General features: G+C 36.7%; 1 protein-coding gene across 5 annotated transcripts in view; it reads left to right on the top strand.

Annotated features, from left to right (window-relative positions):
- The first annotated feature begins 6 nt into the window (after window positions 1–6).
- RNF111 (ring finger protein 111) overlaps window positions 7–13,634 on the top strand; it is a 51,024-nt gene continuing 37,396 nt past the window's right edge. For 2 of the 5 annotated variants that reach the window (XM_085303337.1, XM_085303336.1), the window contains exons 1-2: window positions 7–113; window positions 9,926–10,821. In XM_085303337.1, the coding sequence (XP_085159463.1) occupies window positions 9,945–10,821 (877 nt within the window). In that variant the 5' untranslated portion in view covers window positions 7–113; window positions 9,926–9,944. Of the gene's footprint in view, window positions 114–321; window positions 414–9,925; window positions 10,822–13,634 lie in introns of those variants that run through there. The other 3 variants (XM_085303334.1, XM_085303335.1, XM_085303333.1) reach the window with 2 other exon arrangements.

Genomic DNA, 13,634 nt, shown 5'->3' with positions numbered 1-13,634 from the left:
CCAGGCGAGCGGTGCGGGGTCCCTCCCGTGCCCGCTGGAGCCGCTTCCTCCCCGCCGACCCTGAGCGGGCCGTCGGCGGGACCCGCCTCTTCCCCCAGGCCTTGCTTTCTCAGGTACGGGGGTGCGGAGGGGGCCGGGGCCCGCGCCGTCCCCGCGGGGCACTGCCTGCCGGCTCGGGGAGCGGCCCGGGGCCCGCCCCGCCCTGCCCCGCCGGCGCGGCGGGGCCGCTTCGCCCCTGCTCGGCGGGCTGCCGGGGGCGCGCGGCAGGCCGGGGGACCTTCGCGGCGATCTTCTCTGCGCCTCCGTGACGCGCAGAACAAAATCTTCGCTGCAGGGAGCTATACTGCTCCTTGGGTTTTGTCTCCTTGGAAATCTGTCACAAATTCTCTATTACAAAATTGAGCTTTGCTTGGGTATGTAGTAATGTTTAATATAACGTCATTTGCTTTAGTTGCAAAGGCCGGTGTTCTGTTTCTTAACCTATATGAAAAAAAAGGGTTTTCTTTTTTTTTTCTTTTTTTTTTTTTTTTTTTTTTTGCCTAATAAACAAGGAAGCAATGCTTATCCAGAAATGTAGGCCAGGATCTTCAGAGGTTTATAGGTTTGTAACTCTTAGTGGAAATCGGAGAGAGTTAGATATCTATGTGCTCTTTAAGGGTTTGTGAGTCGGAAATCAGGGCTAAGCACACATTTGTGCCTTTTTTTTTCTTCTTTGAGTAAGCTTTTTCCYTGGTTTAACATGATTACCCATGAGCAAGGCCTTGTTACTGTGGCTAGTTGCATGATGCTTTTAATTCCTGATACTCAAATACCCTCACAAAAAATACATAATCTATAAGGTATGGTGTTACCTTAGTAGTCCTTCATCTTAACGTGATCCCTCCAGAAACTAATCTTTAATCAAAATATAGAAGTTAACTGTCTGGCATGGGTACTTAAGTAGCTTTTATCATGGTGGAATATCTGTGTTTATAAATCAATGTTGGAAAACTAGGTTTTTAGGTGGTGGGATAAGGCCTTTTGTTGTCTTTACTGTAACTAGTGGAAAATTCCAAAGATATATTAATTGTGGATAGTTAGGGGAAAAAAAAACTTAATGAAAATTCACATTGAAAGATCTGGAATACTTCATAACTTTTTAAAATAAAAAGTACTTTTCCATCAATTTACTCATTTAAACATTTCTATACCTTTTTCTGTTGGATAGAGGGGTTACCTGAGGCTAAAAAAGCTGTTAGCCAAGATTATCACTGGTTCAGACTGTGCTTCCACATATGTGTGAGGATTGATAAAGATGTGATCTTGGTTCATTTGGTAAAGGGGACATCTGGTCATCTGTCTCATGTTCTCATCCGCTATACAAAATGACCTGCCATTGAATTCGTAGGACAGGAAAGGCTATGTGCACACTTGCATTTTTTTCACTTTACTTACATACTTATGTAAGACGCCAAGCTTCATGCTTTTAAAACTCTTAAGTTCTTGAGTACTTAAGCATCTATATACATATATATATATATATAGATTTTTTTTTAAATTGATGATTGTAGCCCTGGCTGCTACTACTGCAATTATCTGTAGTGTGGGGTGGGAGGGGCAACAGCTCTATTTGTATGTATTTTAGGTGTCCTTTGAAAATTCGGATGAAAACATTCTGACCTTTCTAAAGTGTTTTTTGGTAAACAATGGCTTTTGTAAAAATATATTAAGAGTATATGATAGTTGACCCATGATTTGCATTTTTCTTCGAATTAATAACTTTGCAGAACTGCCTAAACAGATCAACTGTAACTAAGTCTGACCTTTTAGTGGAGGTGGGCATGTTGCAATTATGTTTAGGTGACAGCAATTACTGTGTTTTTTCAAGATCAAGTTTCTCTCATTGCAGTTGTTTATATGTCCTCTAGTGGTGAAGATACTCTGAGAAATTTTAACTAATGGTGTGATCCCTCCCTCTGATTCCCCTTTCTCTTCCCTCCTCTCCCCATGAACTGCAAGGGCTAAGTTGTCAGGCAGTTGAATAAATGGGGAAAAGATGAGGTGAATGAATCTTAATTCACATGTAAACAATGCTGACAGTGCAGAGAGATGGATTTGCCACAGGCAGATGCTGCATAGAGATTTCCCAACAGCTTTACTAATGCACAGCTTGCTTTAGGTCAGCTTTATCATCCTGATCTGCTCCAACTATTTGCACATCAGTGAAATAGAGATTTATCAACATGCATATTGAATAATACTGTATAATATTTATGTGCAACATATGGATAATCATTCCCAGTCATTGTCACTTAAATTTTGTCAGTACAAATTGTAGTGGTCAGCAGCTGCCAAAATCTGCACTGCTTGTAAAACAAACATCAAAAGCACCCTGAGCCTCAGTGTCTGTGGTGGGGGGAAAAAATGGTACACTTTCTTCAGTAAACAAGGTTTAAGTTGAGAGGTAATGTCTACATTAATATTTTTATTGGTGAATTAATGTCAGCCTAATGGAGGCCCCTAATTGAGCAGAAGGAAAGGGGAGAAAAAAGAGTATTCCTTTCAGTAAGACAACTTTTCTAATTGTCTTACTGTTTTATAGTTTGTGCTTTTTGGAAAGCACTTAAGGTGATTTAAAGTCATGTCTTCCTTGGCAAATTTTTTTTCTAAGTGAAATTTCTTTTGAGAAGGCTAGACTGATACTTTACTAGCAAGAGACTTTCTTCTGTGCATTTTATGCCAATAAAATGTAGTTCTAACACCTTGGCTGCTGTCGACAGTAAGATATTTGCTTTTACCCACTGCCACTTGGCTCTAGTGGGTGGAAAGAGTAGGGAAGTCCCTGCCACTCTGTCCTTTCCCAGTAAACTGGTAGATCTACTTGGATTAATAACTGCAGAATCTTCAGCTTTCTGGAAGAACATTTTGAAATTATCTCAATGGTTAATTTCATAATTCTCACTTGCAAAGTTCTTATTAGCAATTGTGGCAAAGATTATGTCTTCATCAACAAGTGTTTGCAGAATGATACTGTGTAAGAACACTTGAATGTATCTGAAAGGTCAAAACTGCTGGAAAGACGAATAAATATATGTATTTTCTAATTTGATGGTTTTGTAATCCAGAATTTTTCTTGCTGACTCTTGAAACAATACTTTTAAAGATGGTTGAAGGAGAATACCTATTTAAGATTTTAGGTTCCAATAAAAGAACATATTTTGCCATTCTCTTATAAAAAATACAACTCCTTATTTCCAGATTCATTGCTATTATGTTTGTCTTGGAGTTCACTGAAGCCAAAACGTTCTTGGTTGCCAAATCATAATGCTTATGTCTTAAAACCATGATTTACATAGTGTTAGTTTAGTTAACTGAGTTTAAGCTTAGGACAGAGCAAAGAAATGTCTAGACTGAAGAATGTGTTTGTGAACGCCATGTTTGTCAAATCCACCTGCTTGCATTCATTGTGCAAAGCCAAGTACATTCCTTGTCCAAGTGGATACGGGTATGCCAGTGCTTTGCTGGCGCTTGATTGATGCTGAAGTTTTTATGGTGTTGTGCTATCTTAGACTGGTTTGTAGTAGATTGCAGGAGAACTTTTATTTGTCATTCATAGGACTCTGCACAGAATTGTTCTTAGCCTGCCAGCTCATCTAGCTGAGGCACATCCAGCTGTGCATGCTCTGTGCGTTTTGTCTATTCCAGCTGGAATCAGGCCATACATCTAGTCCTAGGGAAGAGCTTGTCTACTTGTAGATGTTCAGTTGCTGCGTTCTGCTAAAAGATCCTTGAGAAAGTGACATGATTTCAATCATCTGTCTCTAAGAAAYAGTAGTGGCCTCAGAGGTGAATACTACATGGCATAACAGGCATTTTGCATCTACAGTATAGGTGGACTAAAGTTTCTGTTGCAAGATCATTGTTACGCTGATCAGAGGTGACTTGTGCCTGAAGAAACAGACGTGGTCTCTGGAAAGAATTCTTCTAGAACATGAAATTAAGGAGACTGTGCTGCTCCAGAGGTTTGTTACTGGTGTATCTGCAGCTGGTTAGTTTGGTCTGAAGTTACCTTTGAGATGCCTTTGCAAAGGCTGGTAAGATTAGTGTGGTATGTGAAATAAATGATTTGTTTCACTTTGAGAGGAGGCCTTCTAGACTTTGGCTACATGACTGCTAATGATACTTCTTAGGATTGGCTGCACGGACCAAGTGAGCCTGCCTGCTTTGCTCCAGCTCATGGAGCTGTACCGCTCCTCTGCAAAGCATAGATGGACTTTCATCTGGGCTGAATGTAGTGGAGTGCATTTGGGAGACCATGTGCAAGAACTTGTCTTCAGACTTTGACTCATGTTATTCTGGCATAGTGTACATGAAAACAAAGGAAATTGGTTGCGGTTTGTACAGGTACTTCRCATTGTCCTATGAGTAAAGATGTTTTTGACATTACATAAGGTCAGTCCGTTCACAGCATAATTGTGAAATACATGATGACTGCCGCTATATAAATATGCGTAGGGCTTTTAACAATCAGATTGTTCTTTGTTTTCATCAATTAAAATGGGACAGTGCTCTTATAAAGCTTGTTTTTAATTAGTTTTTAGGAAACTATGTTGGCCTTCTAATTTTTGTTTGAAAAGGAAAAACAATCAAATGTGAAGAACRGTGCAATAAAGTTTCAAAATCTGATTACACTTTTATTCATAGTAAAACTAAATATTGGATGCTTGTGACTGTGTGTTGTGTAAGTTGCCCGTGCCTGATAGGGGAGGAGTGAATACGGCACCACTGGCCCTTCCAGGATAGGGAGTGCTTTTTTTTTTTTTTCATGAACTGCTCCAGAGTTCTCTATTTGTATTGGAGCAGGGTATGATAGCATTGAGACTTGACCTCCATGGGATTGTAGTGATGGTGCAGCTTCTCAAGTGACTTTAAATTGTCAACCTCCTTTGATGTGTTAGAATTATTCATGAATTAGTCTTGTTATGCTCTCTCCACTGAGAAACGGAAGTAACAGTAATTGGAGGTTGTTTCACTTTTACTAAAGGTCTTGCATGACCTCTTTTCTAAACTTCTTTGCCCAAAAGAGTAAAAATATGACATTTTATGAGAGGAGAAAAAATGACTGTTGGCATTCCAAAATGCTGCTTGTATACAGTACTTCTATTTGCTGGTTCATTCTTAAAGCTTTTTGATAGTTGGGTTTGTCAGTTCACGTACCTACTGTGGTAAACACAAAACATTTAAGACTTCTGTGTTCAAACCAGACCTCAACAAAGAGGTTTTCTCATGAAGATAATAGTACTACTGTTATTAGCTTATCAGAATAAAAAGTAACTTTAAATCTAAAATCTAATAGAAGCCATGTATTATAAAGAGTATTAATTTTACAAGTTAGTGGTTAGCTCTGTTAGCATATGCAAAGAGAAAAGCAATTAGGAGTGAATAGAGGAAATTAAAGGAGCTACGAAGGATAGAAAATTCCCTTTTGTAAAACTCTTCAATAGCTTCTCCAGTATATGTAGCAACTTGGATCAATACATAAAATATTTCTGTATTATCTCAGACCTTTTAGAAGTGGAAGTTGCTCTGTGCTTGCTGAGGTGGTGGTGGTGGTGGTATGTCTGCCAGCTCTTGCTAGCCTCCAGAGCTGTCTTCTGTAGAATTCTTATCTACATGAGCCCCTAGGCTTAACCTTGGATATCTGAGTTGCTTGTTAAATGGATTCAGGTTCTGTGTGGTGGAGAGTGCATAAGGGCACAGGGAAATTACTGTATTTGTAGTGAGAGAGGAAGGGGGACAACATGCTACTAACTTCTTCATATATGCAGCTTTTCTGTGTGCTGCTTTTTATCAAGTTGTCTGGTGCTTTAGTCAAATACAAGATACTCGAATAAACTTTTGACTAGCGAGGTTTAGGTATGTGTGTATTATCTGAACTGGTGAAATGAAAGGATGCAAGAGTTGTGTACTTTCATGATTCTGAATCTAGTCATACTTTTTTAGAGAGGGACTTAGAATAACTGTTTTACTTATTTATACTTTTCTGATACCTGTCTTAAGTTAAAAACTTAATGAAGGGCTGTTAAATGGCTAAAATATGTTACCCCTTTTTTCCTTCTTAAGATCTTGGCTCTGCAAGTTAAGGCAAATGCTTTAAGAAAGAGGAATACTTCCATGCTGATTAAACTTATTTATTGCATCTTGTTGATTTTTGAAAAAGCTTCTGAGGACTACTTTTAGCTAATGGGAGATTTTGTAGGATCTTCTAAATGTTTACTAATAGATTATCTCATTCCCAAATAGTGTTAATCGCTTGCATAGTATTTTTGTAGGCTCTCCTAAAGCTTGTCTTAAAGTTAGTGCAAAAGCATCGGACTTGTAAGTAATATTCATATTTTGTGCATTTCAATACTGAAAATACTTGAGATTACTTGGAATCTAGTTAAAAAGTCATGGTTTGAAGAATTGTTTTCTGTGGCCATCACTAATTATTCTACTTCTCACTTCTACTTTTTCATTTGCAAAAAACAAGTCTCACTGCTTTTAATTTAGGTTTTTGGCTCTGAAAATGATTATTTTAAGATAATGTTCTTATGTTCTTAGATTAAATTTAAAATAAAAGAACCAACCTGCTTTTTTTTTTCTTTCTCTTTTAAATCATGCATATGATCTTCCTACCTACTGCCTTTTTAGGTCAAATTTTCAGTTCAAAGGTTTGTAATAGCATTTCTAAATAGTGAATGAATGGACTATTTGTAATTGTTGATTGCAACCATTCTTTCCAAAAACACAGTCCAGTTTAAGCTGTTGTGTAATTTTTAATCAAAAGCCAGCAGCTCTCTGTGAGTAAATACTCCTTCAAGCTCTGTATTGGTTAGCAGAAATGTAGAATTTTTGATTGCTCACTTAATTCTAAGTTACTGTGCACTTTTCAATCCTTATTTGATTGCAGATGTACCAAATATTTGAATCTGAGTTAGCTGGCTATTATATTCAGGTCACTTGTTAGACTAAAAGCTAGTACAGTGTCAGATGCACTAGATTTCATTGTATGGTGGTTTGGTGTTTTTGTCATCCTAAAGTAGTTTGAGGTTTCTCAAAATGTAAGCTTTCTTGCTTTATTTTTATTATTTTTTTGCTGTAACTTAAATAACTCTGTACTTCTGTGTGACAGCATCTGTAATAAAGTAGACAGAGCTTATACAAAGGTGGTTATGTTCAGAATGCAAAACTTGCACTCTACTGTAAAAATCTCTACCAGTATGAAAGAGTAAAACAGGAAAAAGACCAAGGGATTCAATGAGTGGAATTGAATCCTTTTGTAAACTAGCACATGATTGTGCTGGTATAATAAGAAAGTATTATTTTTTACTCAGACTCTATTTCTTAAGAAAATTTCAGAATTAAATAATTTTTTTTTATAATCCTGTTAAAAGGACGGGAAACTTTGTCATGAATAGGCTGGATATGTAGTATAAGATGGTAACTCATGATTATCTTCAAAGGAATTAGGCTATCTCAGTAAGTTAACATTTTTTCCCAAGGATTTTTCTGACATACTTGTGATTAAAATACAGGATTGTTTGGGGGGAGGGGGAGTGGCTTCATCATAGACTGTGGAAAAGTTTGACTAAGTGTTTTACTTCCATGAAACAGTGGTGCATAAATATTGTACAAAAGATACTGCCTTAAGATATCCCTGTGAAGATTAGAAAAAAATTATGCTCCTTGCTTTCTGTATGCATGTAACAGATTTGAATTCTGTTTTCCTATCCTTCTCTAAAATATTACAAAATGGAAGTTTAGGTCTTAATTTTTCCAAAGAAAGATGGTGTGTGTATATATGGAGGTGTGCATCTATTCAAGGAGGAGTACTTTTTTAGATACTGTTTAGTATAGATCTCACATTTAACAGTAATTGTTGGGAATATTTGTAGAATTCTGCATGAGATCATCCAAATGGATCTTTTCAGCTAGGCTACTAGGATCCTCAAGATTCTTGATCTGTTTGGAAAGTTCCAGTGGATTTTGTGGCTTCTTTAGATAATAGTATTGCAGTATTTGTGCCTTATGCAAATTTTTTATTCCAGTCTACTTCACTTGAATTATTTTAATTGCTTATAACTATGAAGAGAACAGTGTGTCTGGAATACCACTTTGATTTATACCCCTTGCAAACTCAGATAAGGCATACTTAAGAGTCTGTTAGAAACAACTAGCTCACAGCTGCTTCTGAAAGCATCAGTATATGGAAACAGTCTCAGAAATCTTGATTTGGCCTTGTGCTGTAGTCTCAATCTTGTTCAAGTCATAGAACACAAAATCAAAACAAGAGCATTATAATGTTAGCAACAAATGTAGGAAAGTGTTAAAATTGAAGAAGTAATTTAGAGGTTCAGGCAGAAGATCATGGAGCTGTGTAGCTAATACTACTTAGCCTACCACAGATCATGCTGTTGCTGCCTTAGACTTTTTCATGGCCTTATGGATATTCCTCCTGTGCTGATGGAGGATTTTTATTTCCACACAGGGTATAGACAGACACATTTCTTGAGCAGCCTTCTGGTTGTTTAGTGCAGCCTGTTTTAAGTCAGATGTAGCTGTTCATGTGCTTATATTATGAATCAGGTTGGTGTCTAATTTGGTTGTGAGACTTGTTTTTCAGATGGATCATTTCTGCAGTCTGGTACAGTGGTTGGCTACAGAAATATTTCCGCCAAAAGAGCTTAGGAGATGTTCCTTCAAACCTGGAAGGGGGAAGAGGGAGCACTTAACTGCTTAGAGTAGTAAAAGTGTCAAATGTCTACTGTGATTTTATTTGTTTGGGGCACAAATTAGGAATATTACTCTGAGTAAAGAGTGCTTGCACTCTTAGTGTAGTGGAACAGAATACTTGTGTCACTTTCTTATGAGAATTTAAAAAGAAAGCAGAGATCCTAGATGAAGCAGATTGAGAGAGCTGAATATATTACTGAGAGAACTGAATATATTACTGAGGCTATTATTACTCTCAAAAGTCTTCCAGTACAAAAGAGTTTCTTTGGAACAGTCTTTGGAGGCTAACATTGTTGCATGTTCATAGCCTGTGGTTGTGACAGTGAAGGGAACTTCCCTGGCACCAACCATTGAAGGAACATGTGATATGATATGCTCAGTTTCTCTTGCAGGAGAGAGTCAAAGGTACATGGGCTGAAAAYAGTGGTATCTGTACACTGCTCTACACCATCGATGCAACTGTAGATTTCTTCAAAAAATTTTTTTTGTTAATTTATCCCAGAATAATGAGGTTCAGATGTCTCCTGTTTTATTCCTTTACTTGTCAGAAAATAATCATGACTATTTTTTTTAACAGCTCAGTTGTCACCGTACTACCCTATCTATTGTATGTGAGATATTTACATGTACTGGATTTCTGCAGAACTAGGAATTCCAACGTTGAGAAATAACCCAGACCTTGAAATAACTTTTGAATGGAGTTGAAGAAAACTATCCGTTTATACAGTTATAGGGGAAGACATAGACCTCGTTAAGCACGGTTTAGCTGATAACTAAATACTGGATTTATTTAGCTTAAGTTTGGGTAACTTATAYAAACAGTAGTCTGTAAAACTCTTGTGCTTAAGCAATGGTTAAAAAATTATTCTTCAGTCATGATACACTGATACTTGCTCTGTGAAAGTGATAGAKTGTATGATTTGCTGACTACAATTTAAGAACTGTTCTTAAATACAAGCCTTAATTCAAAGTTCTGTCTTAATTTTGAATTAAGTTGTCAAGCAGTATTCTTAATATTGTTATGAAACAGTGTTTTTCATTTACTGCTCTTCTGCTTTTCCCACTGTTATTAGTCTAAGCAGTAAATGACTTCTATTATTTTAGTTTTGCTCTAACAAAAATGAAAGTTCTAATGCTTGTTTTTCTTCATGCATATCTATTTTATTTCTAGGCCTTTCTTAAAACTTTCCATGTCTAAATGGACTCCTGAATGTAATATAGTCTATACTTTAAAAGCGGATATGAAGAGTGAAGTTCCTTCTGATGCACCAAAGAGACAGGAGAGTCTGAAGGGGATCCTCTTGAACCCTGAGCCTATTGAGGCAGCCAAAAGCTTCCCTGCAGAAGTTGAGATGATTGCCAGTAAAGTAGGGAATGAGTTCTCTCACTTATGTGGTGATTCTCAAAAGCAGAAGGACATGAATGGCAACCGTACAGACCAAGACAAAAGTATTGTGGTGCGAAAAAAACGCAAGAGCCAGCAGGCTGGTCCTTCATATACTCAAAATTGTCCTGATAAAGAAAACCAAGGAATCTTAGGATTAAGACAGCATCTAGAAACACAGAGTGAAGACAATGATTCTTCTTTTAGTGACTGTATCTCTTCACCTTCATCTAGCCTACATTTTGGAGACTCTGACACAGTAACATCTGATGAAGAAAAAGATGCTCCTGTCAGGCACCCTCAGGCAGTGTTGAATACTACAGGTAGAACTCACAGCGCAAGGTCACAAAAGTGGCCTCGGACTGAGGCGGATTCTGTACCTGGATTATTAATGAAAAGGCCCTGTTTTCACAGTAGTTCGTTGAGAAGACTTCCATATAGGAAGAGGTTTGTGAAAACTAGTTCCTCACAGCGGACCCAAAACCAAAAAGAACGAATTTTAATGCAGAGAAAAAAACGAGAAGTGTTAGCTCGAAGAAAGTATGCTTTACTGCCCAGCTCTAGCAGTTCCAGTGAGAATGATCTCAGTAGTGAATCTTCCTCCAGTTCATCTACTGAAGGGGAGGAAGACTTGTTTGTTTCACCTAGCGAAAACCACCAGAACAGTACAACTGTTGCTTCAGGTAAAACTAAATTCTTGAGGTATTTCTGTTAGTGAGTTTCATCATGTAAAATATACTTTTTTTTTTGTAGGTGCTTTGGAGCAGTTGTCTGTCTTGAGGAACTTGCACTACAGACAGACATTTATCATGATGATAATATGAACTTTATGCTATAAATTCGTGATGGGAAAAGTACATTTCAGAACTTTCAATATAATTAATCAGATGTAAAATCCTTTAATGGAAAAGATAAAGTTAATGATACTTAACAATCTGCTGGCAGATTGATGAATCTGCTCAGTCATATGTTGTGGAGTTGCTTCATTTTTAATTGTTAAATTGTGTCAAAGGTGTTGACTATTACAATTTTGTTAACAAGTTGAAGGAATAGCAATTCTGTCTGGTTTAAGAATGTAGAAAGAGACATCAATAACATATCTGCTAATAAAATTAACTGAGTACTGTTTATTAATAAAAATTAGTCATTGTGATAGTCTGAAACAGTTTTCAGTATTAGCTATAATATTACAATAAGAAGAAAATATTCAAAGTTCTTGAAGCTGTGTAAAGCTGTCTATTATGTGTCTGGCTGGTTCTTTGCCTATGTAAGTTTAATGCAGTAATTCTACAATTAATTTACATTGACACTTCTCTAGTATGTATTGGCATAATATTTTAGGGCATGCTTGGGTGCTAATGATTTTTTTTCCCCCCTCTGATTATCTTAGATTTCCTTTCTTAAATATGCAAAGTCAAAGGCAGTTACAGATTTGCCAGTAGCATTCACAATGTCGTATTTATGCCTTCTATGACTCATTCCAGCTCTTCTAAAGAGAGGAAGTTGATACACAGGACAAGCCTAGTGTTAGTCTGTGCAGCCATGTTGTATGTATCTATTGTCTAGTGACTAATTCATTTTAGAAAATGAAACAATATCAGGGACTGTCCTGATCTTTCCTCTGAAGAAAAAATGATTGATGTTGCAAGGACAGGTTAATATGTTGTTGTTTGTTTGGGAGGAGATGGAGAGGAGTGTGTGTGTGTGTGTGTGTGTGTGTGTGTGTATGTTAATGTCAGGGCAGCATTTGTGCTAGGAAAGAACCAGAGTCCTAAATAGTGTAGATTATTATCTGTTACCCACTGTAGAAGGAAATCAATTGCATGTTTTTCTTCAATATAATGTTTTAATACAAAAAGTAAAATTTATAATACAGAAATTTCATTAGTGCGGTGCTAGGATTGCGTGAATAACTCAAGATGAGAAAATCCAAACCAGAAAGATTATTGCACAGCTTTAATTTGTGGAGAAAGAAATGTAATTTTTTAAAGCTTAAGATTGCACTTCTGACACGTGTATCCAACCTCATTGCAAAGATGAGAGTTGTAAATAATTAACTTTYTACTGAGATGTCTACATTTATTTTAAAAATCAGTTTGGAAAACTGTTATGTTAACATTTTCGGTTTCAAGGTTAATTGTCTTCCCATTTTCAGAGAAGACTGGGATTTCTTGCAACTGTAAGATCATATAGGACCATTAATAAACGCCCTTTTATGCAAAAGCACATACACAGTACCATGCAGCAGTGAAGGCTCTAAATGCATTACAAAATGTTGGTTATGGCTTCTCAAGCAAAATCTAGTTCTATCCAGAATAAATATATTTAGAGAAGAGTGTCAATGTTTTTAAATGTATTTGAACTGTTAAAAGTTACTGTCATTCTGTTACTACAAGTTGAGTTAACTCCACTTTGCACTTGGAAGTGTGGAACATAAGTATTTCCATACTGAAGGTTTCCATAACTTTTTTTTTTAAAAATGTTTTGGAGACAGATCAGATCACAGATCAGATCTTTTTAAAAATGGATACAGTAATCAATGAATATTCAGGTAACTTCTGATAATTCAGTGATTCAGCATGATGCTATTTTGGTGGTAGGAAGACTGGAATTTGCAGTGTATTTCATCCAGTTACGTGGAAATGCGAATATGTTGTCCAGTGACTTTTATACTGCTTGAAAAACATGTTTGAATCATTTATGAAGTGATGTTTATTCTCGTGTCATGAAGGAAAAAATGTTTAGCTCTACACCAGTTAATTTTAGATAAATACTAACACATTCAGTTACTAAGTTGTAACTGAAGTAAGGTGTGCTTTAAAGAAGGTGTCTTTTAGCAGTTGCACTTCAGGATGAAGATATGCAGTGAGCAGTTAAGTAATTCTGACTTATTTTGCCTGTGAATAAGAAGAGGTGTTTTCAGTGGAAATATGCATTGATGGGAAGATTTTGAGCATGTAATTTACATCAAAGATACAAGTGTGTTCAGCTTTCTGTTCTACAACTCTCCTAATTTTAGTGAAACTGTGTGTGCTTAACCATTTATACATGTTTCTGCTGTTACATAAGACACTTATTGAGTTAATTGGGACAAAAATGGGGCCAGTTGGGAAAGTAACTATGCAGTTTCTCTATACAGTGAGAAAGCAGGATGGTGTTTCTATGAGGAAAGGATTGTATTGCTAGTAATGCTTTCCTAGCCCTTTGATGTTAGAGATTGGTGCTGACCTCTTTCCCACTGCCCCAAGAGTGGCACATGCAAGTTAGTATAAATCTGTTGAAAACAAAAAATATATTGAAGCACAAATAGAATTTTCACTAAGAATGAGGCTTGTAGCATATATGTGAAATTATTAGAGGACAGACTAGGAAGAGAAGAAAAAAAAATGCAATTTAAATTTAAAGGAAATAACTGAATTCTTAAGAAAGAGTCATCACTGATTGGTCTGTTGCCTGCTTAATAGCAATTTATGTTAAGAATATGTGGCAGAAATTT

The sequence above is a fragment of the Rhea americana genome, unplaced genomic scaffold (assembly GCF_003343005.1).
Source record: "Rhea americana isolate MKP2758 unplaced genomic scaffold, rheAme1 scaffold_2, whole genome shotgun sequence".
NCBI classification, from domain to species: domain Eukaryota; kingdom Metazoa; phylum Chordata; class Aves; order Rheiformes; family Rheidae; genus Rhea; species Rhea americana.
Note: the sequence above shows the minus strand (reverse complement) of the source record. Positions and strands in the feature narration are given on the sequence as shown.